This window comes from Melanotaenia boesemani, chromosome 6, assembly GCF_017639745.1.
Source record: "Melanotaenia boesemani isolate fMelBoe1 chromosome 6, fMelBoe1.pri, whole genome shotgun sequence".
Lineage (NCBI taxonomy): Eukaryota > Metazoa > Chordata > Actinopteri > Atheriniformes > Melanotaeniidae > Melanotaenia > Melanotaenia boesemani.
In genome coordinates, this window is record NC_055687.1 from 17,714,975 (window position 1) to 17,742,328 (window position 27,354).

The window sequence follows — 27,354 nt, forward strand, 5'->3', positions numbered from 1 at the left end:
GCGCCATCTAATGGACAGAAGCAGTATCGCTGCTTTTGAAAGCTCGGTCACGATAAAGACAACAGATGAAGGAAAATAATCATTTATTTTACTCCATTATAACTGAATGCAAAGCATGACTTGCATAAAATTCTTATTGTTATAACTAGGATTTAACTAATTAAACCGAGCTTAAATTGCGTTATTCAACATATCAGTTATAATAACTCAATTCTCTTCTTTGTGTCAGAGCTTGGTGAAAGTGATCTTTGGTTGAGTCTCAGGCTGGAGGATGAGGGTAAGGGCAGTTTTGAGATCCTCTGAAGAAGGCACGTTGAGATGGAAGCTCAGCAGGATCTAAACACAGAGAAAGGAGCAGGGAGGGAGGCATGAGGGGAGAGGAGAAAAGAAGAGGAGAGCAGATTTTAGAGGCATAAAAGTCACACCTTTTCTTTTTTTAAGGGCATTTGTAACTTACTTGAGCATTTCCATTTCATGCTGCCTTATTCCTTTACTTTAATTCAAGGTAAAATGTTGTTTTCCTCAGCTTCTATTTAAGTTTTTCTCCTAGACTCCTCAAAGAAAAAAATTAACCTTGATTTCTTTTTCTCATCCTCTGACAATTGACATTGATATACCTCAACAACAGGCCTGAACCCTTAAATCAATTACAATTATTTGTACACTGATTAGTCTACTGGGCACAGGCTCAGGGGCCACAAGGTGTCAGGCTATGTTGGCATAATCTCAGAACTGTCCAAGACAGAGACACAACAACCTAAAAAGATCTAATTCAGGAGACATAAAAATTCAAGAAACAATCAAAATAATAAAGAAAAGAAAAGAATACCCAATGGCTTAAATGAGACCAGAGAAATCCCAGAAGATACTAAATTTACCTAAAGAGACAATGAATAACTTCAAATAGATATACAAAATGTCCCAATATGACAAGTAAGTCTAACACAGACACATAATAGTTGGTTAGAGATGTAAAATTGCATTATGAAACACTAAACAATCATGACATGGTTAATAAAAGATGAGAAAAAATACAAAACAATCAAAACAGGAACACAAAACTACATAAATGAGACATGTAAATTAAAACGCATGACTAAATTAAGTAGAAAAACAACCTTAAAGGATTGCAAAAAGACCACAGAGTGACACGATTTTACATAAAATATCTGTAAATTATGTGGTTAGATCCACACAACAACAATAACCAGCTTTTTAACTTTTTGTTTGTGGTTGTTTTGTGTCTTATTCAGGGGTGGTGTCATACTCTTTTGTGGGACAAATGGAAGACCTTTTTCACATGTAAGCAGTGGTCTGTTGTTTCTCAATAGCTGTATTTCCATGTCAAACTGCTGCCTAGCTCTATTGAAACTAGTTAAAACCAACTTTATCAGCTCAGCTAAACAATAAATACCCGTAGTGCTTTTGGAATCTGAATGCAGTCAATCTTGTAAAATCTTTTGTCTTTCCAGTCTCAGGAGTCAACATCAGCTCCTTTTTTTCTTTCCAATCTCTCCTTCATCCTTCTTTTCTTTTTTCTTACTGTCTGCTGTCACTCACATGCATGAGTAAAAGCTGCATCTCGTTCTCAGCAATCCTCCTCCCCACACACTGCCTCGCCCCAAAGCCGAATGCCAGCGAGCGAAAACCTGCCCCTTCTCCTCTCCGGCTGTCCTCCCTGCTGGTGCTCCACCGGCCAGGCTCGAAGCGCAGTGGATCCTCAAACACCTGGGCACTCCTTCCCATTGGATAAAGACAGGCCTGGACCAAAGTCTGTGGGGGGGAGTTGATGGACAAACAAGTAGAAGTCAGGTGTGGCTCTGTATGTACCAGAACATGTACAGAAAGAGAGCCACTGTGTGGACACTTACCCCTGCAGGTATGTGGTAATTCTGAAGAACAATATCTCTGACTGGATACCGCTGCACTGTAATCCCCACTGGATACAACCTGACAGAAACCAATACATGCTCAGTCTTTTTTATAGATGTTACCCCTGACTTATTACTCAGTTCCCAACACAAACTCATGATTAATGAATTCCTGATGATGAAAACTCTCAGAAAGCTGTTATCAAGCTCAGAGCACTGTTCTTTTCCATGCTCTACTGGTCTAAAGCAACAAGTTTATTTTTACTCCATCACTGCAGGGTTGTTTTTAAGTCACAGGTGCTGTTTTTGCTTTAAGTTACTTACTGAAAATGACTTCTTTCAATTATAAATCATATGAAAGCATTGGTTTGCTGAGCATTATGGTTTGGTTAGGTTAGGAGTCTGCAAGTCTATAATAATCTACTTCATGTGGCAAATGTTAAAATGCCTAAATTTCTCAAAAGCTTTTTGGAAATCTTTTTGCATTATTTCATTATTGCAACCACTTGTAAATTTAACATAGTCCTACACAACCCTTTAGCAGAGCAGAAGTGACTGAGCTGGTGTATTGGATTGCTGCTGTAGCGTGCTCATCCCCTGCCCCACAAGTGTTTTCTGGCACTTTCCAGGCCAACATAAGAATTTGTTCTTAATGTTTTTCCTGGTTAAAGAAAGGTTAAATTAACCCTGGACAGTGGTGTCCTTTACCTTTTACACAAAAGATAATAACTTCTTCTCAAAAATTATTACTCCTGCGTAAAGAAGGTAGGAAGTGGCTTCAGGGTCATCATTATATTACATGTTACATGTATGTAATGAAAAAAAAAAAAAAAAAAAAAAGAAAACCTTCAGACCAACATACTAAAGTTGGCTACTTACAAACTAAAAACCTGAATATATGTTGCAATGTTAGAGCTGGTAAAAAGGAGGAAGAAAAAGCTGTTTTCAAAAAATACCATTACGTAATGATGATGTTATGCAACTTCTTTTTCTTTTACATGCAATCTGCAATGACTAATACTTTTAAATAATTAGCTCTATTATTTAAAAAAACAAACCTCTAGATAGTCAACTAAATCAATTTGATTGTAAAACAGTAAAGAAATTGTGAAACTAAAGCTTCAAACATGGAAGATTATCTTCATTCTGGTAGAAAAATGTTTCTAAACACTTGACAGACCATTTGGAAACAACACTAATATATTTTTAGCATCCATCCATGATCTATAGCGCTTTGTCCAGTAAAGGGTCGGGAAGCTGGAGCATAACCCAGCATTGTAGCAGGTGAGAGGCAGGGACCACCAGTCCATTGCAGGTCCAGCATACAAGCAACCATTCACACTCTCTCCTAGGGAAAATTTAGACTGACCAATGAACCTAACATGCATGTCTTTGGACGGTGGGAGGAAGCCAGAGTACCTGGAGAGAACCCACACATACACGGAGAGATCACCCCAGCAGAGGCTCAAACCAGTGACCTTCTTACCGTGAGGCCACGGCGCTAACCACCACACCACAGTGCAGCGCACTTTTTCAACAAACATAAAAAAATATTGAATTACAAAAGACCTTAACAAAATATTTACAAAAATGTGTATTACATAATATCCGACAGCACATGAATCAGTTTTTCTGAAGATTTACAACTTGAGAGAGAAAAAACAAAGAAAATCACAAGAATTTGCCTTTAGTTTTTGAGCTTAAATTCAAGCCAACAGAGAGAAGAGGGGTTTTGAAAATGTTCTGTAATCAAAGAAAGCACACATGCGATATTTTCTCACAGTGAGACATGAGTTGCACTTTAAAGAGAGACAAGTGATCATGTGCTAAATGTGTTTGTAGGTGTACGCAAGTACAAAGTACTCAAGTAGGACTGAGAGATCTTCCACAGCAAAAGTGTAAAAAATGTCTGTACCTGAGAACCTCTTTGACTGTGCCTTTCAGGAGGGGTGCCCCCTGCAGGGCCTTCTGAGGGTCACCGCCCGCCTGTGCCCATGATGTCCTCACCTGCTGTCGAACCCTGTCCTGCACCTCAGGGTTGCGTCCTAGCTCAAACAGAGCAAACTGCAGGGGTACAGCTGTCTGTAGAGAGCATAGGATGAGAGGTGACACCGACTAGGCCAACAAGATAATCACACACATATACACACACACACACACATACACACACACACACACACACACACACACACACACACACACACACACACACACACACAGACCGTGTCAACTCCTCCAGCCATCAACTCAGTGATGTTGGCTTTTATAAGGTCCAAAGATAGCTTCCCTTTCTCCATGAGTTGGCCCAGAACTCCAGTGTATTTGCCTCCAGCTGGCCCAGCCACAGACCTTTGACCCTGGGAGGATGATAGTCGTTGGTAAGACTTCTGGATCCTCGCTTCAGCTAGAAGAAGCACAAATGAGAAGGAATTAGACTTATTAAAGACACTTAGATGAACCAGGACAACACCAAGTTTTTCCTACCATGACTGAAGATGTGGTCCCATGCTGTGGCATGCTGGGTCCACAGGGGAGCGCCGATGCGGACTAAAAGGCGAGGTGGAAGGTAGAGAAGAGGAGGGGTGGTTGTTAACATTCGCTCCACTGCCCAGATGAACTTCTGAGACTCCAGAGAGGGAGACGACGAAAAGAGGCCGATACGCTCTCCATAAAGCACATGGCAGCTGGCTGCAGAGGGGAGGAAAGGACCAAGGGTGGGAGGTTTGAATAGGTGAGGGTATTATACCCGAGAGAACAAACTAAAGCAAACACAAGCCCTTCAGAAAATAATGGGATCAGTGTTGACTTTATTTGAGTGGATTATGAGGCATTCAGACTCATGTTTTCAAATTGTAAACTCAAGATTTAATCTCTACACAGAAAACCATTTTTGTTTTCTGTGTGCATATGATTTCTCCAAAGAACAGCAACCTCCTCCCTCACATATCTATTGACTAGCAGACGTGCTTAGGTTACATTAACCCCACATCAGCCAGTAGGATAGAGTTTCTTGTGGTCCAATTCCTACTGTGGATTAGCACCTGGGTTTGTGTGCTGTGGTCCATAAAGATCAGAGCAACATGACTCAAAGTCATCAGCTTCACACTCACGTACACACAGAGGTGCATAGTGTGCTGAATCACACAAGGATTCACACTTGTGAATGTGGAACGATGCTGATAGACATGAAAGGAGCAGACCTGCAAAAGAAATGCTGCAGCTTTGATCATTTCTATTTTTAAAGAAGCATGCTCTCTTTGACCTCCCACATATTAGATGTGTTACTTGTAGATGTGCCTCGGTTTGGAATGAAGTTTGGTTCTCTTCCAAAGTAGGAATATTTCCTACTAGCTTAGATATGATATGTGTAAGGTGATGCTCATACAAATTGTGTAACTCTTCTGACGTCAGAAGTTGATACAGCCTACATCAGTATTTGTGACTCAAATTGTTAATATATAGGCTGAAGAAATAAGTCTGGACTTCAGGAAGAACCCTCCCCCTCTACAGCCTCTTTTCATCAGCGGGACTGAGGTGGAGAGGGCAGACAGCTACAGATTCCTAGGACTGCAGGTAACATCTGACCTGAGCTGGACTCGTAACACCACAGCCACAGTGAAAAAAGCCCAGAAAAGACTTTATTTCATTAGGCTGCTCAGGAAAGCTGGTCTGAACCATCGCCCTCTCACCCAGGCCTACAGAGGACTGATAGAGAGCATCCTCACCGCAGGGATCACTGTCTGGTGTGGAAACACCACACAGGCAGAGAGGAAGGCTCTGCAAAGAGTCATAAAGACTGCGGAGAGGATTATAGGCACAAAACTTCCTTCCATGGACTATATGTACGAGCAGCGCTGTCGAAAAAGAGCAGAGGGAATCATCAGAGACTCACTCCATCCCGCTCACCCTCTGCTCAGACACAAACACTGCGCGTACAACCTCAGACACAGCAGAGCGGACAGTATCAAAACTCGCAGGACTCGCTTTTTCAACAGCTTCTTCCCAGCCACAGTCAGAGTGATGTCAAAACAAAACTACTGAACTTATGCAAAATGCAAAATGTGAAAGACACTATCTCACTTTAATTACATGTGCATGTGCATGTGCAATATCTGACCTGCACTATCATCACCTGTGAAACAGGACGATGTCTTTTATATCTCCTCCTGTATAATGTGCAGTTCCTCTGATCAGTGTTCAGTTGCTTGAGAATTTCATGTGCAATATTCTCCCTCTCCCCCTACCCACTCCTCTATCTCACAATACCCTCTGCTCTTGTACAGCGCTGTATAGTGTACAAAAGCATGGCTACATACTATATTTTATATTTTTTTTGTATTTATACATTTTTTACTACAGTTTATTTTTCTAATGTGTACAGTGTTCACTTATTCTTGATTCATCTTTTCTCTCCTACTACTTAAACTGTGACTCCGAAGGAGCCCTGCACAAGAATTCCATTGTACCTTGACTTTTTTGGTTTTATGTACAAATGGCAAATAAAGAACTTTGACTTTGACTTTGAATTAAAGCCTATTGAAAGGGGAGAGAAATGGGGGATGGCGGTGGGGTCAGCTCAATCCATCCCCTCTCTCACTTTTTTGCACTTGGTGACCTCGGTGTAGATAAAATCAGTGTGAACTTCAGGACATAAAAAGCATAATAAACATAACGAAGAGGACGACTTCCAACCTTCCAGTGCAAAGCGGAAAAGGTCAGGACTGGGATCAATGGTAAGACCACGCTTGCCCTCCTCTCCTCTTCCCTCCTTCTCCACTCTCGCCTGCAGCATTCGACAGAAATCCTTCGCCACCTCATCAAGGAGAGGGAGAAAGCGCTTTACGGCGTCAGTCATCATCACCTCCTTGTTGAGCTGCAGACGGTCAGCTCTCCACTCCTCGCCATTCCTGTGGAGCAAAGATTTGCAACATAGCATTAAAATAGACCCATTTCTCTTTTGTATAGGAGATCTACAAAATTCAAATTTACCTGTAAGTGCCCCTCAAAAACATTAGTTTCTTTGTGATTATTTTGTTTTGTTTGTTTGAGAAGTATTTCCTGTTATAGTGACTACATGTGACACTAGCTATTATGATGGTGATTCATCTAAAACATGGTCTAAGACCTTTATTTTAAAGGTAAAACTATATTTCATAAGTGGAAAACATTCAAAATAGTTGCCAGTAATCCCAGCGAGTTCAAGGTCAGACAGTGTACTGTGCTCAGAGAAACTACAACAACAAACAAACACAAAAACAACTCTCAGACAAGTGTGGCTCGTTTGTAAGAGCTGACAGAAAATAATATGACAGGACATCTTAGGTTTGCAAAGTTGCACATTAACAAGCCACAAAACCTCTGAAACAATGTCCTTTAGACAAATGAGGCAGAAGTGAAAGTGTTCATTATACTCAGTGCCACATTTGAAGAAAACAAAACACAGCGTAAACACAGAGAAAAGGAGGGTCTAAAATATATTGCATCATATGAGGAAACTGATTTTTTGGCTTCATTCTGCATATCTTCCTCTGCATTTTGGATTAGCTTACTTGGACGCTTTCAGCAAATCATGTAAAATCTTATTGAGTAATCAGCTGGAGAAGCGCCATGGTGTTCTCACATGTTCAAACTTTTTCATCTCAACTGTCTACCTTTATTTTATTTATTTATTTATTTTATTTAAATTTTTTACCAAGTTATTTTTTATTTTATATTTTTATGTTTTACATTTATTTTATTAAAAAAGAGTCGGTTTGCACCATTACAAGGTGAACTAGCCACAATCAGACATAATCAGAGTTTGGATTCATGTGAAAGTATTCTGTTTATTTTATTAGAACTGTAGGAGCTGAAACTCGGGATACTTTAGTGTTTCATACCATGATTTTGATCAATTTGTAATGTTTCTTATGAGTTAGACAGTTCAATGGAGCAACACTAAGTTGCAGGATTTATTCTGATTTTGGCATCTTCTCTGCAATAAAAACATTACACAACAGCAGAAGGCTTTGGTACGCAGGTTAAATTAGGAAAAACATGCAGAATGTAGCAGTCTGCACTTCTTTTTCTACATTTTGCCTTATTTTTGCACAAACAAAGACGTTAGACTTTAGTTAAGTTTGTTTCAACTAATTAACTTTAATTATTTTGTCCCGAAAATTTAGCTTGTTATGTAAATCTCTACAATATGAGTTATTAAAACACGAAGGTGGCACTGACTTGAGGAAGATTCCCTTGCTGTGCTTCCGTATCTCTCGATGTGTTGCCCACGGCTGAAGGGTCATCCTTCGAGGGTGCAAGCCCTCCGACTTAAACAGTTCACTGATGTCAGATGGCAACAAGATGTTCACACTGCTTAGCGTTCCCACTGTTTCCCTTCACACGCACACACACACACACACAGAAAGGCTGGTGTGAGAGCAAAAGTACTTTCACATAAAGGTATTAGACAGAGTATTTACTGCACACCCCTCTCTACCTGTAGATGGGGCCGAGGGCATTGAAGGTCCTTTCCATGTGCTTGTGGAGGGTCTGGAAGCGATTTTCTCTCCAGAACTTCACCAGATTGATCCAGCCGTTTCTCCCCGTGTGAGGGATCTCCTCAAAGCTGCGCACCTGTCCATCCACACCCCTCTTTCTCACCTCCTTCATTGCTCCTTTACCTCCTTCTAACTTTCCATCCACCACAGTCCCTGCTGCTGCTGTCATGCAAAGACCCTTATAGGATGTGATTGCAAAATATCTGGACCCAGAAGCACCCTGTGCTCTGACACACACAGCCACTCCTGTGGACATGCTCCTCATGATCCAAACGAGATGTGTGGGTCGGTCTCATCCAGCTCAACACCTATAGCTGTTGTCTCTTAGGGACTGATTATTTCCCTCCTCCAACTCCAACCTCATACGAAGCCTTGGATGTGTGTTATCTGTCTGATGAACTGATAGGAGATGATGATTTATGAATCTGAATGTCGGAGTTCAAGAGAAAGACAACAAAGCCAGAATGTCAAGCTGATCCATCAAACATGAGATAGAGGATGAAACAAAATGAGTCCCAACTAGACAAAAAAAGATCTTTATTACAAGTTTCTTACAGAGCTAATAAACGATGTAAATACATAATCTATTTGTTGTTTGCAAAGGTCATTGATTTCTGCTTCATGTATAAAATCTTTCAAATGATAAACTTGAGACTATTTACACACCAACATTATAAAGCTTGTCACAAACAAAGCAGTGTGTGGAGCTTGGCTCATACACATTACTGGTACATGTACAGCCAGGTTTGGCTCAGTTACACAGTAGATGTGATACAAATGAGTCAGTGAACATTTCTTAAAGAAATAGCAAAACAGATTTGAAACAACAATACAAAATTAGCATGTCTTACTAATTAATCACATGTGTGACTGTTTAAACGTGACATGTGTTCCTGAGGTTCCTTACTTGTGAATAGATCAGTTGGATCTATATGATTTATAGAGCTGTAACAGCCCTAAAAACTAGCTTCACTAGCTTCTATTAAAAGACACAAGATGACTTTCCTTCTTCTTTATTTAGCAATAATAAGTTACACTATCATATAGAAGCTTCTTTTCCAGTGTTAGAAAATTAAAGTTAACGTGTATTTCAAACAAAAATAGTACAACATGTTTTCTATTTCATGTGATATAATTTCAGCTGGAGATACATCACCACTCAGAACAAAAACTTAACCTTGCCACAAATGCTTAACTTAAAGTCCCCATATTTTTCATTCATCAACAATATTTAATAAGTCGTTTATAAAATGCTTTTACAGCTAGACTCTACTGGCAGGTCCATTAAAGTTACCGTGTTGCAAGTGGCTTATTATTAACATCCCATCATAAGCCAATTCAATACTTTTTAATTAGATTTCACACAAGATCATAACTTTAACAATTTACTTTTTTTCTATAAACAAAATTTTAACATTTTAAATAAAAGATCATAAATAAAATGTAAGTCTTATCACCAACTGACAGGCCTGGAAAAATACTTATGTTCACACCTCTTTACTAGATTACTTTAGCTATTCTTTTGACATCCACCTCCCTGCAGGAATACAACTGTTGACCAGCTAGTTGCTCTTTAATATTCCAAGATGTAGAGTATATAGTTTTGTAGTGGCTACCCTGAATGTTCCCCTCAGACTTTAAGCTTATTCAGATCTCTGCTAAAAATCCCTCCTGCTCTCAATTTCATATCCAGATGCATCACTTAGTTTTGGTTTGCGCTGCCATTCTTTTTAACTTTGTTGTTAATTTATCCCAGCTGTTCCTTACTGGCTTGTTGTTTTAGTTGCAAATTATAAAGCACTTGAAGTAAAACAAAAGAAATGTTTTAAATCCCCATGCCATTATCTAGAAACTATGTTTAGACTGATTCTGTCTTAATTAAGCAGCTATCATGCAAATATACCACTTCCACATGGTGTTGATCACATGACTTTACAATTTGTTGGTGTAGGAGTGGGTGTCCTGGTTTTTGTCCCTGTGAGTGCTGCTGTGCTGAAACTGAGGCCTCGAAAGGCACTCAGCAGGTTGAAGCCGTCGTCCTTGGTTTTGGTTTCAGGATGAATCATCTTCGACAGCTCGTGGGGGAGTGACACTTTGCCTCCAACAGACCTCAGGCGGTTTTTGTCCTCAGGACACTGAAGCATGATGAACAAATAAGAAAAGGAAGAGGAGTAAAGGACAAAGGGATAAAAAAAAAACTAGATTGTCAAAAATAACTTAGCATTAGTATCTTCAACAGCAGGAAAAACCAGTAGAGAAATATCTGTAAAAATGAAGCTTTACTAATAAAATGGAATCTGAAAGTGTGTTGAAAAAATCTGCAAGTTATGATACGTTTGTGTTAAGTATTACAGCTTTGTAGAGGAATAAAGCCACAAAACCATTTCTAAATTCTTTAAGTGGATAACTTCTGAGTTATGGCCATCTTCAAAACAAACCCAGAAAATCTGCTTGACTCTGTGTTTTGTAATTCAAAGCCATTTACATATTTGATTTTTCTGTTTTAAGTAACGGTATAAACCCCCAGCTAGGCAGCTGCTTATCAGCTATATGTTGATTGAAATTGAATGAGCACTTAAGTTCACTGGTTTCTTCATCTGCTTGTGCAGTAGGCCTGTGTGGTGTGGACTTCATCATCTGCACCAGAAAACCCCTCTGTAGCGGGCCACTTGCTTCCCTGAGAGTCTATAACAGTGTGGACTGTACATTGTGCTAGCTTAGATTCACATATTTGCCTGTATCAACCTCACTTAAAAGGTGGCACAAACAGCACACTAGACAAAGAAGATGACAAGCACAACAACTTGCTTGTTCCGAGGAGATTCACTGTTATCTTCACTTAGTGAAGACAACATATATATGTGGGAATACATGGACACGGTAAACTCCTGGTAAGGAATGGTGCTAAAGCACAAGTCTCCTTATCTTTGCTTAAATAGATGGTTGATGAAGCAGCTGAAATACAGAATAAAAGCGTGAAACTGTAAATCGATTAAACACGGGAAGCTTTGCTTGAGCTGACTGAGGCTGCTGGATGAAAAGATGCCTGTGATCAATGTCTTTGATGAGGTTATTGATTAGAACCTGTTCCACAGGCCTCCCCATCTACCCAAAACCCTGAGGTGATTCTTCTGTTTCGAGTGAGATACAGACACATACAGAAGGTGCAGATAAGATCAACACAGGTATTGATCTTAAGTGAACATATGTAAACCAGCCAGTTTGGTTGCATTTCAATTCATGTTACGAAACAGTGGATTAATATAAATTTACTGATGATCGATTAAATGAGACGGAATCACATAACTCCACAGTGAGTTGGTTGTTACTGCACGGTGACAGAGAGGAGTTAATAATATGCACAGTATTAAGTTATCATCAGTCTCGAATAAACAGATTTCTTATATCATTTGAAGTCATTATAAAGTTTTACCACACAGTCCACATCAAATTGTCCCTGCACATGCAGAAACCATGAAGTAGTCTTTGTTTAAGTTTAATTCTCAATAAGGATATGATGTCTCAGGGTATCTTCCAAGATATATCAATATTGTATTTGTTACTGCAAACATGTAGATATAATTTATATGTAGATTTCACTTTGAAAGCATTGTATAATTTCAGATCACACAATGACGTCCACTGAAACTAGAGGAAATATGAGTTGTTATGATCTGTTGTGACACACCTCAGACAGCTGATATTTTCTCCTGAAGTGAGATCTCATGGCTGCTCTCTCTGCGTTCTTCTGAGCGTTCATTGCTTCCCGCAGCTTTCTATAAACACAGCACACAACCACAGACAAAATTCTGTTAAAACAACTCCCGCATCGCAGCACAGGTGAGGCGTTAATAAGTTAACTGAACCGCAGTATTGACTCATGACTTCCTGTTGAGGTGAATTTGGCACGTTAAAAAGCATGGACTCCTTTTGATGGTTGTACTGGCAATAAATGCTCGGCTGTTAAATATGGATTTATTCCTGTTGTCTGTATATAGAATTTGTACTGGATGTCACTGGATGAATGACATGGTATATTTATTTTGTGTTTCAATTATTTATTTGAGCATTTACATTTCATATTTGATTTTATGTAAACTTTACGTCATTTTTATGTATTTTTGAACATTTTGTACATGAAGTGTGCTGTAAATGTGCCGATGCTGGCTGCTGTCTTCTCCAGAATGTGCTAATAAAGGTGGCAGTTTTCATTTATTGAACTACAGCTTGTCTCTTACTCAAGTCCAGTGAAACTTTACAATATTTCTCAAAACTTTTTCCTTATTTACAAAATGCATATTAAATATAGCAGGTACTAGTTGTTGTATAGATTTAAGTTTTACTATGTTCATTATGTTGTTGTTCATTATGATAAATAAAACTCAAAACATTGAATAAATAATCTACTTGTTCTATGTATGCTAAGAAAGCCTAACTATTCTTGCCCCTACATCTTTGTCTCTACATGATGCACAGAATCTACTTGCCTCTTCTTTTCCAGCTCTGCCTGATACGAACGAATGACCGTTTGGTCTCTGGGATGTGCCACTCTGAGGGGAGGGGTCTTCCCCAACATGTTCCTTCTAACATGGCCTCCCCCGCCTCTGCTCCTCTTCCTCCTGTGTTTGGAACACAACTTCCTCTCCTTCACCCCTGACACACAGCTGGTTAATTTCCTAATGGGCGTCTTGAGCGACTTTTTTGCTTTCGCCACAGCCTCCATGATGTTTGCAGCTCTCAGGATGAGAGGGAATGACCACACCTCTATTTCCACAGCGCTTGACAGGTGAAAATATGTTTGCTTTCTCCTTCGCACATGTGTAACTCTGGCAGTCTCACATCTCACAGCGATAATTCAGGTTGAGACCTGTCAAGGACAAGGACGACAGACAAGGCTCAGACACACAGACTTAGTCTCACACCACTTGCATACACAAATGAAGTGCTTATCGTCTAAAGATGTTGAGCAGGCAACTAAAAGAGAAAGCTGTAACCCACACAAGGACAACAAGTGATAAATGTTACACTATACATACTAAAAAAAATTTTAAGTTATTTGTTTATTCACACACAGCAATAACTTTTCTCTTGTCTTCCAGTCCATAGATTTCTTACCAATGTGGTCTCAGTTGGAGAACTTCTAACAGCATGAAATCCTGATAAAGCACCCAGGCAGATGGCCTTCACCACCACCACCACCTGCAGACAATCCTTGAGGATGTAAAACAAAGTGGAGAAAACAAGAAAAAAAGCAGAAGAAGACTCCAGGGGCTATATCATGTGTCCTGTCCCTCACAGAATAAAATGACAGTATTCAGGTTTCAGCTTCTGCTTCACTCATTCCTTCATCAGGACTCCACACTTCACCACCCCCAACTCTTCTACACAGATTAGTGGGCTTAATGAGGAGAATCCCATTAGTGGTGACAGGGAATGCACCCGATGACTCACGTGTCTGTGATGAAGATTTACAGGCACTAGTTGATGTCATGTTGGGTGATACATGCAAGCATCACAGGTCTGAAATTAGAACCAACTGGGCTCCTGTATTCATGTTTCATTTTCTTGAGTCCCTCCAGTTTGGTATGAAAGTCAAAACCTACATAGATAAACTGTAATACTTTTCTGCTTGACTTTGCAAAGCAGTGGACTCTGAGTTATTGCTTTCCAGTATATGTACAGGTAGAAAGATGAGGAAAGATGTCAGAGAGCAATGTTTGAGAAATAAAAGTATTTTCAACTGAGTTGCAAGAGAGTTTAAAAAAGCATGCTTTTCTGCACAAGATCAAATGCCTGAAGTGTTCTAAAAAAACCTCTTTGTAACTGGAATTTTTGTACATTATTATCTGCACATTCAACATTAACATAAGGAGCAATTTTGTGCTCAAAATATTTTTTCTCCTGAAGTTGCAGATAGCTCAGTTGGGTGAGCAGGCCCCCATGTTGCAGCTAGAGTACTGACTACTAATACTACTACTGAGAACTATTTGCCTGTTGCCTGTTTTCTTGGACCAGAGGAGCACAGAAAAACAATGAAAAAAAAAAAAAAAAAGAAGAAAACTCATTATGTATATTTGTCTTAACAGTCTTTCTTTTTCTAATCAAGGTTTGTTTGTTTGTTCTTCTAATCATTTTTAAAAAAATGTGACAATATAAAGATCTACAGTTAGGGGTTTTCACTTTTCTTTTAATTTATTTATTTTTTATTATTTTAAACCTTATAGAGCCCAGTGTGACGTATTTGATGCATGCAGACATTTGGCATCACTTTATGGTAAAAAAAAAATCTGTTTGAACACAATCTGATTCTTGTATTCTGCTCCCTAATAGATACCAGGAAGCAGAAGATTACACTATAATAATTTTGACATATCACATGGTAATAAATGGCAAATATTAAAAAAAGAAAAATGTTAAGTTTTTTGTTACATATTGTTAAAGGGCTAAATAAAGATCTCATATTTTAAAAAAAATGTGACTTTTCTTACCATTTCTTTCTGTCAGGGACCTTAAATTGTTTAATAAGTTTTTGAAATTCTGAACATTTTTGGAGATTATTCACATAGAGTGCTTCCAAAATATTTATTTAAATAACAGGCTGAACTGCAAAAAAGATCTATTCAATGCCATTTCAACTTATGTGGAGTAACTTCATTATACAAAGACAGTTATACATCAGATAAAAGGTGTGTAGTTCTTGTGATAACAATAATCCACTTAAAAGATATTTTTTCTTAAAATATTGTCTAAATTGGGATTGATGTAGCCATGATAATACAGTTTCACATCAAGACTCAGTGCGGATGTGACAATCAAATGGAGTTATTTAATTAATTTGATGGTAAAAACATCTGTATGTGTTGTATTAGAAGAAAAAAATGTTTCCTGTTTGCTAACTGATTTGGATACTATGGAAGCATATTTTATTTCTAAGGCATATTTTAACACAGCAATACCAAATTACAATGCAGATAATCTATATGAAAACAATAAAGTGTATTACCAAATAAAAGAAGACAAGCAAAAACACACCAATAGACATCCACAGACCTTTGACCTTCATCAAAATAGAAATGGATGGAATGTGCAGACTTAATATAGCTTCATCGTCATGGAGCCTTTTAGATTTAACTGTGACTGTGGGACATGTAAGTGCAGTGTTCTGAGCAGCCTATGACATAAAAAGGGATCTATCCTTAGAGAGCTTCTGAATTAATCAAGGTTTTACATTAGATTTCAAAGATAACTGAGAGCCAAAGCAGAGAAACAGGAACTGGAGCGAAACATATCTTTTTATGAACGGAGGTCATGGAAGCGAGGAAATCTTTTGATTTTTATTTATTTTGATTATTATTTCACTCAGAAAATCCAGTTTATTCCCAGTTCTGTTTTATGCATGTGACAAAAAAATAATTTTTATAAGTCTTTCTCCATAACTTTTGTAAATAAAAAAAATCTTTTAGAAAAAAAACAAAAAAAACAAACATCTTATTCAGACATAATATTTGTCATCAGTTTCTGTGTCCTTTATCAAGACATGTCTCCGATAACATAACTAAGTTTTGATATGACTTTCCAGACTTATGGAGTAGTTGCAGTTACTGACAAATATATTATCATGCTCTTATATCTTTTTGTTTAAAAGTTCTGTACATCTAAGAAGGATCAGAAAGTGTATATACAACCCTAAGTAAAAACTGACCATAATGAGCAATGATATGCAGAAAATCTTCAGTTTGTAAACAAATATATGAGAAATACCATCTAAATTTTATGTGTTAAATGTTATTGCTCAGTCCAGGGATGCTTAAACAGGTTTTTGACACAGTAAGGCCATGTCTCTCTTAATAGCACTGAAAGTGCTCAACGACATCCTGCTGTCCTTGGATGCTAAAAACAATGTGTGCTGCTGGTAATGTTGGACCTAACTGCAGCATTTGACACAGTAGATCATTCCATCCTATTTTCATCGTAATTTTCCAGGTCTGTTGCTCATGGTTGTTCTGAAGCACCTTTTACTGCTGCATGTTTCAATGATGCATTGCATTTTATGCTCGTCAGCCTACTTTAATGCCCCAGTTGGCGCTGACAGCAGTTACACTCACCTCAACCATCCCGCTTTAAAGTCTCTGATACTCACTGCTGCCCAGGTATCACAGTTTGTTTTTTTAATGCTTTAACAAGATCCTCATTATAGACACGCCTATCTGACCACATGTTCAGTATAACAGATCTTGGATCAGGTAAGGGATAACTTGTGTAGGGATTTACATCAGAATGCAGAAGGAAGCTGAGGTGATCCTGCATCAGCAGCACAAGCACCAGTAAAAACTTTCACTTTGGTCCAAATCCAGCTTGAATAAGATTAAATAAAATACTCTTCCATTAAATGTAACTGCTGGGAGTTACCATCACTATGACAAACACATTAACCAATCCACATTTTTTTGTGAGCATGGGTGTAAGTGTGTGACATGTGCAGCTCATCTTTTCTGGTCTCTGACTGCATGCTTCTTCATGCACAAGAACATGTGAGTGTTTCTGTGTGTTTGAGGATGGGTGGTCTGACACATGATGGATGCCAATCCACCTGAGAATCCTTTAAGTGGCTCTGAGCCACTGGGCCTGCATGTAAGCTCTGGCTCATAAATACACACACACACACACGCACACACACACACACACACACACACGCACGCACAGAGAATATTAAACTTGTACCAACCTTCTAACCATAACAACAAATTGTTTAAATCCAAACCTTAAAGCACATAATAATATTACAATTCACTTACAGACTTCATGGAGGTTTGCTGTTTGCTAGTGAGTCCTGATTTACGTCCCTGCAACACAGCTCATACAAGTACACACTCACACACCACGAGCCAGCAAATCAACTTCAGCAGTCAGAGACGATGTTGAGGTCAAAGCCCGTTGAGGATTTCAGGAGAAAAAGTCAAACTCACTCATATTAAAGTGAATTACAAAAACATGTGATTACACACGTGCCTGCTGTGTGAGAAGTGCACATGCACACAAGCAAGCATGAAGACTCAACTCACAACTCAACTTATAGAAACTCAACTTATAGAAGATGTTGCATTTATTTAGCTTTAATTGCTTCATTTAGCTTTAGATATGAAAATGTATTGCTTTCTACTAATTCTATGTTTAATTATCAGCTGTATAACCATTAAGCACTATTACTTCAATACATAAAACATTTTATAGAATTGCTTTTATTAAAATCAAAATGAATGTTCAGAGATTTTCTGTACAGAAACACTGATATCTTCTTTGGGCCAAAGCTTAATGTACAAATTTAAAATGTAAAAGAGTATTTTCTGTGACCAGACAAAGTGAAACGTAACTATTCTTTTGGGAAATAATAGATGCTACACTGTTCAGATTAAAGAAGAAAGACACCATCCAACTTGTTATCAGCATTCAGTTCAAAATCCTGCATCTCTGATGGTAAGGGGGCTGCATTTATAACCAAGAAACTGGCAACTTACTCGTCTGAAATTCATCAACAGTGGAGAAAGCAACACATGCTTTCATTCAGATAATGTCTTTTTTCAGGAAAAGCTTTCCATATTTTAGCAAGATAATACTAAACTGTATTAGCTACTTTTACAGCAGCATGGCTTTGTAGTAAGAGTCCAGGTCGTGGACTGACCCGTCTGCAGTCCAGATCTTTAACCAACTGAAAACATTTGGCTCATCTTTAAATGTAAGCTACGAAAAATTAACCCAGGATTGTTGAGCGGATAGAATCCTGCATCAGAAAGGAAGAAGACAACATTCCTCTACCAAAGGTCCAGTAACTGGTCCGACATGTTATTGTTGTTGTTAAAAGAAGAGGACATGCTACTCTGAGGTAAACATGGCTCTGTCTCTGCTTTCTGAGACAGGTTGCTGCCATCAATGTTTATGATGAGCTTGTATGAAATGAGGTGCCTCACTTTCAACATCTGATCATTTTTCATGTTCTATTATGATTAAAATATTAGTTTAGGACAGTAGTTCACAACCTATTATTCTTGGGTACCCCTTCATGCAAATACTAAAAAGCCATGGACCCCCTGCCCCACCCCGGCTGAAACCATGCTTGGTTTTATGCTTTCAAAAGTGAGATTCTCACTATAAATAATTTATTCTGAAATAGTCATGTTCCTCAATAAAGCCTAAGTTAAACAACTTATAGCCTTATTTAAAAAAAAAAAAAATAGGGACAACACGTGGACATTAATCACAATGGCTCTGAATGTTCAAAGCATCGGGGAACCCCTGTGCTCTTTGGGGGACTTGACCCCAAGTTGGGAACCACTGGTTTAGGATATTTGCAAATAACTGAATTCTGCTTTTAAAAGTATTTTGCATCCCAGTTTACTGGAATATTGTCATTAAATACACATTTCAGAGATGTCCTGCCAACAGAATTTTAATTTTGGAAAATCCTTTGTGCTTTATTTGTCCACCTGAACAAAAAGTCGCTACAGACTGTAATTTAGCCCTTCTAGTCCTTCTAAAAAAATGTGTTGGAAAAATCACTCTGCTATCATTTCAGTTCCTGTTCATAAATAGCCTAAAATTGTGCTTGGCAAGCCAAAGAAAAAAGATAATACACACACAATCCACACCATCGTCAGAAACACACAAACGTCAATGTAAGGTCTCATTTAGTCAGAAACACATTAGTTTCTCTGAGCTCTGCCAAGGCTGCAGAGGAGAACTGGCCAGCACACACTCAGCCTTGTTCAGCCTTGTGACCGTGCTCTTTGCTGAGCTGCGTTCAATCAACATGCCAAAGTCGAGCTGCAAGTCAGAGGCATTTACATGTGTCACACACTGGGTCAGACTCAGTGATGAACTGAGGCCACAATCAAAACATGACAACTGAAGAAGTGAATTTTTTTAATAAATGACCAAAATACAAAATCTATTGAAAAAAAACGACAAATTACTATTACTACAATAACTATTATAAGGTGACTGTAGCACACGTATATCTTAGAGATACTCTTGAAACTTTAGTATTTCTAGAACATATCCTCTAAATTTTAGAGATACATTAAAAATCTGCTTTACTAATTTTTTTAAACATATTTTCCATCAGGACCACCATCTATCTACTGGGAGGTGGGGTGTCTAAACAGATCCAAACCTGTGGTTTTACCATATTTAACTTATTTCCTTCTACTCATGTATTAAGACAACATTTGCTTTTTTATGGGTACACTGTTTACAGTTCAGCTCATTTCCATACGAGTTATGGTTCTAGGTTCTAGGAGATTTTTTTCTGGACTAAAACATGGCTGGATTTCAGATGGCTTAGTAGTATGTTGCCGTTCTGTGAGTATTAGTTTAACAAGCAGGGATTTTAAGACTGTATGTTAAGAGAAAACATCCTGAATTTTGTATTTTCAGGATACTAAGACATAAATGATAAGCAAATAAAAGCTGGGACAGTAGAAAAGAAATAGAAAAATGTATGAAAACATGAACAGAAAAGACATTTTCTAAGTTCTTTTAGATAAAATGTTTGCTTAACATTTACATTTAAAATGCTTTAATATGGTCAAATTTCTTCCCTTCTTACTTTCAGTCGGCTCACTGCAGACGTTCAGACTTTTTCCAAGTATATTATCACTGTCAGACTTCAAAACCTGTTCTTTTCCTCTGCTGCTGTTAACAATCTTTCATTGTTTGATTAATGTAATCCACCTTTACCTTGTTTGAATTTCAAGATTTCTCTGTTTGTCTTCATTTATACATATCAAATAAATCAGGCCTGCTTTAAAGAGGCCACTCCTTATTTGAATAGAAAATACATGCAATTTGTTGTGATGATGCTAAAACTTGAAAACACTGTAGTATGGTCCAAATAAGCTTAAATAGATATTTGGGGTTATCTGCTCAGATCGCAGCTCTTCCTCCAGACATGAGTCCTTCCAGGCTGTTGGAGGGGCAGGAAGAAGGGGTGGCGCAGAGCAGAGGAAAGAGTGATACGCTTTGAGGGCTCGTACTCCAACATCCGCTCCAACAGATCAAAAAACAGGTGGTGCTCTGTCCCATGTGATAACAAGTACTTCTGGAAAGCCAATGAGCCAGTGAGAAGCTATTACTGAAATGGCAAATACAGTGGATGATTAAATGTTTGCACCTCACCTTAAGCGGTTTACATTTGGATTTAACAAAGCGTCCAGCCTTGGAAGACTCATTCCAGGCTAGACGACCGTGATGGAAATATTTCTGCTTTCTGAAGAGAGAGCGAGAAAAAAAAGATGCTGTCAGATATGTGTTTCAGTGTGTGTTATATAACAGGAAAAAAAGAGAGAGTGATACCTGCTTCTTTGAATCATTCTTTGAGGAATGGGTCCCTGTATTTTCTCCATCATGGCAAGATGTTCCTTATTGTCGTGAGTCTGTAAGTAAAAACAGAAGTGAAGACCAGGACAAAATGATCAAGCCAACCATTTGACATTCCATGCATGTAACCTGGAACAGAGTGAAGCCTTCGTAGTATTCAAACAGGATGCAGCCGATACTCCACACATCACAGGGCTGACTCCAACCTAATTCTGTAGGAGAAGGACGAGATTCATAACCATCCAAACAACACTGACAGCTCCCCGGTTCGTCCCCAAATTAAAGTTACATCTTTTACCCAGTATGACCTCTGGGGCTCGGTAGTGACGCGTAGAGATGATGACAGAGTGGTGTTCGTGGTCAAAGGTGGCGCTGCCAAAGTCAACCAGCCTCACTGTGGTGTCGTTTACTCTCTTTTCATTGCACTTCTACACAGAAAACAGATGGAAACACAGAAACTTACTCATCACTCAGATAATGTGTCATAAAGGATATGTCATTTATCATGTTAGTATTTCCATAATGAGTCTAAGGGAATAGCATGGGAACACACAAATATAACTACAGTGAAATCTGACAGTCTGACATGTTATCTGGCCAGCAGTTTTGACTCAACCCATTCATTCATTCCTGCCCTCCAGGGGTTGTTAGCTGGATTTATACAGCACATAATGGAAACACCCCAGAGGCTCTTATGTTTTCCTGCTCCACACACCCCACAGTGAACATTTTGTTCCTCAGTTCTGTATTTACTTAAAAGGATTTTATTCATTTAATTATTTCAATTGAAGCGAGTTTGTTTTAAGTATTCGTAAGTAATCACTAGACAGCATTTAGTGTGCTTTCAGTTGGAGAATCAGGTACTTTCCTAAAAGGCAACCTTGGCTAAAAGCCACTCAGAAGGATGCCATGAGAAGAGGAAAATTTTACCTTTGAAAAAAACAAAAAACAAAAAACTTAAAACAAACTGTAAATAATTAATAACAGTTTGTGTAGGCACTGTAGTTTTGATTTTTACATTGTTGTACTTTTGCATAAGACAGCTAACCAGCAGAACATGGATCACGTTACTAGATGGATGCTCTGAAGCTGACAAAGTGTAACTTCAAAATAAATAACTGCCTGATGCAAAAATATTGTTTTATCAATATCCTAAATTTTGCTCTTGTTAAAACTAGTAAGAAACATTTTTTCTCCAAACACACATCTCTTAATAATAGCCAATGTTGGGTTTTAGTTAACTAAAGACTAAATAAAAGACACTGAGGCCTGGACTGCGTCCCATCCATGGAGGGTGAAGTGCTGGACCACTGTTGCATTAGACATGTGTTGTTTGATTTGACTGTAAGCTTCTACCAAATCTTTTTAGTCAATTTTGTGACATTCAATCATGTATTACAAGTCAAAGATTTCACAACCAACAAATGCAAGAGCTAAGATGGATAATTTCAACTTAAAACATAAAAATAATAATAATAACAAAAAAAACTTTAGTCAAAAATACTACATATTGTCCCAGTGGGGTCAACAAACATAGCTTGCAGTCTTCTTAAATAAAAATGTACCTTACAAAAGGGAACACATGTGGTTGGCTTACAGTTCTGCTCAGACAAATTTACATCTGAATGGATAATAGCAAAGCAATCGCCGATGTTATTCTGTGGTGGTTAATCCCGTTTATTATACATCTTGGTATTCTGTCAGCCTGAAGCTTTCATGCCTTCAGTTGTTTCTGACCTTCTCAGCGTTGTATATGAGGGAGTAGTTGGAGTTGACAAAGAGGATGTTCTCAGGCTTCAGGTCGGTGTGAGTCAGCTTGTTGTCATGGAGAACTGCAGAGGAGACGGCATGATGGAGAGAGAAAGTAAACAGAGATCTATCAGGAGCCAACGCCCTCCTCTGTTCTTTGTCTATTTATTTATGTATTTGTGTATCTATATGATGTGTGTTAAACAGATTAGCATCCTGATAGATAAATTAGATGCCAGCAGATAATATAGTGGTAAATATACATTTGAGAAGTCATCCTGTCTAGTTTCATCTAACGGTAGTAAATCCTTGACAGTGTTGTAGCTTTACTATTTGCATAATTTTATGAAGCTGAATAAATCAGTGCTACTCAAAAGTTAATTTATAAACATCTCAATTAAATGTCATCCCACTTGAAAGTACAAGAAACATTTCCACTATTTGCTGAGTAAATATGTAGAATGATGAGCATGCTGGCAGCCCTATAAACTTGCTGTTTCTATAATCATGTGTTGGTGACAGTGTATATTTACTAAATGATTTTCAGTGTCCAGTTCATTGGTGAGCAATGATTACCTGGTACCTGGCATAGGCACTTTTTCAGATGCTACAAGGACCCACCTACAGCAGATGCTTATAAAATAACATCTATGCTACATTTGTTATACTCTAGCTGGTGTTGCTGTCTGCAGACACACAGGGCAACATGACACACACACATGACACACGCACACATTTAAATCTTTATATTTGATGGCAATGACATGTTTTAAGTTTAGGTTAAGGCTAAAGTTACACTGTTGTCAAACGGGTCTGTCTGCCACATCATGAAGGCCTGTTTACTACTCGCTTTCTGAAATCTACACAGACATCAGTAGGTACCACACACACATCAGACCTCAGGTACAGACCTCCGGAGGACAACCTTCTGGCAAATTGCTGTCCATTGAAGGATGTTTTCCAGTCACAAATTAGGTCAGTATACATGACACAGCAGCCACAACTGTAGAGTCCACAGATTACTTGGTACTTTATGTGAATCCTACTAGACTTGTGAAGCTGTGGATGTGCAACTGTGTGTGTGTGGGGGGGGGGGACCTCTGTCTGTTTCACAAAAAGCTCATTTAATACTTTCTTGTCACTTTGTCCTAAGGAGGCTAAATAATATAAATCATGTCAGTATAACGAGATATATTACTATTAATATTATTATGGTTGATAATTCAAATACGCCACAAAACCTAAATATGGTGGCCTGAAAGCCCAGTTGCAGGGCATCCATTTTCCATGCAGGAGAACGGAGTTCGAATCCCTCAGGAACGAATATTAACACCTTCCAGTTGGGTCCTTGGGCAAGACCCTAAAAGGGGTCACCTTCAGACCACCTTCAGTCCCCAAGTCTGTGTACTGTTACCTAAGTCATTAATTGAATGACAGCATAGTGCAAATACTCATGTTGGTGCTACATTAAAGTAAGTGGGATTTTCTGGAAATCTCAGATGTAAGTTAACATTTTGTTTTTCCTGTAGTAGTTTTAGTCCAAGTGGTGGACAGATCAACAAGACCTCTGCTCAGGTGTGAAGTCATCAAGTGTTTGTAAGCTGATGTATGAAAGAAAATCGTCATCCAGGCTCACGCACCTAATTTCAGTTGAACAGCATGTTGCCATAGCAACCACAGCTGAAACAACTCCCCAGCAGCCTCACAGACACCTGGACAGACTGTGAGATGTAACTGCTGTATAATTTTGAGAGCTATTTATAATAATCTGATTATTTTTCTGTATTGTATGATTTACAGGTAAAAGTCACCCACGAAATTATCTTGCTTGCTGTTTCATCAGCGGGACAGCTGTGGAAAATCCTGTTAATGACATCGTTGACACTGATCTGGTGGTTCAAAAAGGGGAGAAAAGCAGTGCTGCACAGTTAGTAGGATGTGTGTTGCACTCACAGCTGACAGCGTGGCAGATCTGCCTCGCCATGTGTCGGATCTGGTTAATTGGATAAGGCAGGAAGTTGTTTGATTTCAAGAAGTCGAAGGTGCTGAGAGACAGCAGCTCAAAAGAGATGCACACATGTCCGTAGTAGTTAAACCAGTCGAGCATCTGCACACAGTTACTGGTGGGGATGGAAGGAAAAGGGATCAGTGTGAAACACGTGAAATGATCATCATCCTTTCAACACTGATCAAAGTCAGAAAGCACTCACTGTTTGAGGTGCGGATCTCTCTCACTGATCTTCTCCAGCACATAGATTTCCAGTTTGGCTGCTTCTCTGTATTTCTCCTGGTTTTTAATGATCTTCAGAGCTACTCGTCCTCCACCTCTGTATGTTCAAATAATATCATTAAAACAAATAACACATACGTGCACATACACAGGCCTAACTTTAAGATGAAACATTACCTGCTGTGGTCGAAACACTGCACCACTTTCCCAAAGGTCCCCTCACCTAAAGTGTCGACTATCTCATCTGTAAGAAAGACTAAAAATCAAATAAAGCTGGATTGTTTAGAAGCAGCTACTTATTTCTCTAACTGTGCTGACACCTACATCTGTCCTCCAGGATGTCCCCGCTTTTGTAGATCAGGTGACCGTTTTCAGTGTCCCGCTTTTTGTTGCCTGCAGCCTCAGCGCTGCTCCGCTGTGAAGAAAGTCAGCCACGTTTATAGCAGGTGAGGGAAAAACTAAATCAGCTTGCCTCTCACTGTCATTATCCACCAAAAAAAAAAAAACACTGGTCTGACTGGGCCTGAAAGAGCAGAAGTCACTATCTAGACATAAACAGATGCAATCAAATTTATATTTGTGGGGAAAAAAAAATCCCATGGAAATTTTATTAATTATAAACTGAAATAGTAACTGTAATATTCTTGTTTGGAAAGTTCATGACTGATTCAAGAGGATAAATAGAATTGTCCCTTTCATACCTCTTCAATTCACACTTGCTAAAAATGAAGAACACTTTAACATTTTAATGGGATTTAAATCAATGTTTCAATTTAGCTACTTCCATAACTCTAAATCTCTAAAGGGAGTTTTCTCCTTTCCACTGTGAATGCTCACTGACAAATTGTAGTTTTGGTGTAATGTTCTATTTAGGCAGCAAACAAATTTTCATGATAAATCTGTTCCAGGTCCAATTTGAGAAATACTCTTCCTGATTGTGGACAGGTATACTGCGACTCTAACAGCTGGAAGAGTTATCAGAAGATGCTATGATTAACTTTTGGGGTTCTTGGAAACTTGTTTTTTTAATTAAATACTATGTCATGGGGCATTTCTTAGCAGTGCAGCTGATCCTGAATAAACTGGCACTGGTATAAAAAACTATGCAAGTTGTGGATCATTTCAATTTCAGTCTTAACTTTTCATTTAAAATCATTTGTTTTTCAAGTCCTTAAAATTAGAGATGAGCAGAGCAGACTCCACCTGCCACTGTGTAATGGTTATAATAATTTGTAACTAATCTGGAACCTCTTGTTCTAATTTTAGAGATGTGAAGGTGTGATGAATGTCTTTCTCACGCAAATGATCTGCTTTTTTAATCTCATAGAATTATGCTATTTATTTTAAGTTTAATGTAATATTTGTTTGTGTACACCACCTGTATCTGTTTGTGGTGTTTTCTTCTTCAAATGTTTTTTTTTGTATGCCATAGGGCATCTGTTTACACATGCTTATAAGTACACACATGCCTATAAGTACACAGACAGTTTCATGTCTTCCGACTTGTGCATCATTGATCCTTGGGATCTGAGCTTGTTCTAAAGGAGGTCAATAAGAGACTCTTTGGACGAGGTGAGGCTCTATTTTCATCCACATTCTGAGACTGTTATTAATATCAGAAGCTCAGCATGGGGGTAAGTGAGGAGACACTTAGGGCTGGACACAGGCCTCTAAATACACACAAAACTGAAGCTGACCTATATAAACAGATGCAATCTGCAAAAGGATGTTTGTTAGAAAGCAAACAAGTTTACAGACAAACAGCAAGAACTCATCTCCAGGTCAAAAGTAAATCATGCAGATGCAAGAGACAAAAAAAAGGTAGATGTAAAATCAGAGTAAATGCATGCATGCTACTCACAGACAGGCAGAGACTAATACAATCCAGAAAATCCTTAAACAGAGCAAACAGTTTTTTCTTCCCCATCACACAGAAGTGACGATCTGCTCAGAGAAGGGTCAAGTTTAAGTGGAGGAGAAGTGGATGGAGGGATGTTGCTTTGAGGTGAAGCAGAGGGGCAGCTAAAGCAGCAGAGACGTTAGAGTACAAGGAGCTGTTGAGAGAAAAATATACTGAGGACAGAACAATGAATATTAAAGTGACACAGAAAAAAATGGAGGTCATCGAATTGCGCTAAAGGAAAAAATAGTCCAAAGTGATATCAGCAGAAACCTGAAGTGAAGGAGGCACATGTACACATACCTGCCACAACAGTACTGACAAAGAAAAAACAAAACTGGAGAAGAATAAAGCAAAAATTACACAGCAGAAAAAGAGAAGAAGACAGCGACCGTACAGAAAAACACAGAAAGTGGCGGACAGAAATGAGACGACGGACACAGAGAGGGCGAGCTGAGACAGATGCTAAGAATAAACTTTGGTCACAACCCCCATGAGAAAATCCTCAGAGGAGAATCAAGATGTGTGAGGAGGGTTGGACAGATCCAGTTTCACTTAGCTTACTTACTCTCCTCCTTGCACCTCCTTAACCCTCCAGTATGTTTTGGCACACCTGTCCTGTTCTACATGCTGCAGATAGCTTTCAGCACAGTCATTTCTAGACAGGAACAACTCACACAGCTTTATAAAGTT

At 38.6% G+C, this 27,354-nt stretch overlaps 3 protein-coding genes across 4 annotated transcripts; all 3 read right to left on the minus strand.

The window, feature by feature from the left end:
* Positions 1–71: 71 nt before the first annotated feature.
* On the minus strand, positions 72–8,912 carry LOC121642451 (cytochrome P450 11B, mitochondrial). The gene is made up of 9 exons (XM_041989201.1): positions 8,350–8,912; positions 8,091–8,246; positions 6,564–6,778; positions 4,356–4,559; positions 4,094–4,275; positions 3,787–3,953; positions 1,872–1,950; positions 1,561–1,773; positions 72–336 (listed from the first exon to the last, which is right to left on the minus strand). Exons 1-9 carry the CDS (start codon positions 8,673–8,675, stop codon positions 226–228), a joined length of 1,653 nt encoding a protein of 550 aa, XP_041845135.1. The 5' UTR covers positions 8,676–8,912; the 3' UTR covers positions 72–225.
* A 1,022-nt stretch (positions 8,913–9,934) lies between these two features.
* On the minus strand, positions 9,935–13,179 carry LOC121642453 (complexin-4-like). The gene is made up of 3 exons (XM_041989204.1): positions 12,894–13,179; positions 12,099–12,182; positions 9,935–10,545 (listed from the first exon to the last, which is right to left on the minus strand). Exons 1-3 carry the CDS (start codon positions 13,131–13,133, stop codon positions 10,333–10,335), a joined length of 537 nt encoding a protein of 178 aa, XP_041845138.1. The 5' UTR covers positions 13,134–13,179; the 3' UTR covers positions 9,935–10,332.
* A 6,167-nt stretch (positions 13,180–19,346) lies between these two features.
* Positions 19,347–27,351, minus strand: clk2b (CDC-like kinase 2b). Of its 2 annotated transcripts, none has more exons than XM_041986780.1 (12): positions 27,230–27,351; positions 26,623–26,815; positions 25,086–25,176; positions 24,939–25,005; positions 24,742–24,858; positions 24,485–24,651; positions 22,520–22,614; positions 21,081–21,210; positions 20,912–20,994; positions 20,759–20,838; positions 20,582–20,672; positions 19,347–20,504 (listed from the first exon to the last, which is right to left on the minus strand). In XM_041986780.1, the coding sequence occupies exons 2-12, from the start codon at positions 26,686–26,688 to the stop codon at positions 20,322–20,324; spliced, it is 1,170 nt and encodes a 389-aa protein (XP_041842714.1). In that variant the 5' UTR covers positions 26,689–26,815; positions 27,230–27,351; the 3' UTR covers positions 19,347–20,321. The 2 variants fall into 2 exon arrangements, with proteins under 2 accessions (XP_041842714.1, XP_041842713.1); XM_041986779.1 differs by having other exon boundaries at positions 24,939–25,017.
* Positions 27,352–27,354: the final 3 nt, after the last annotated feature.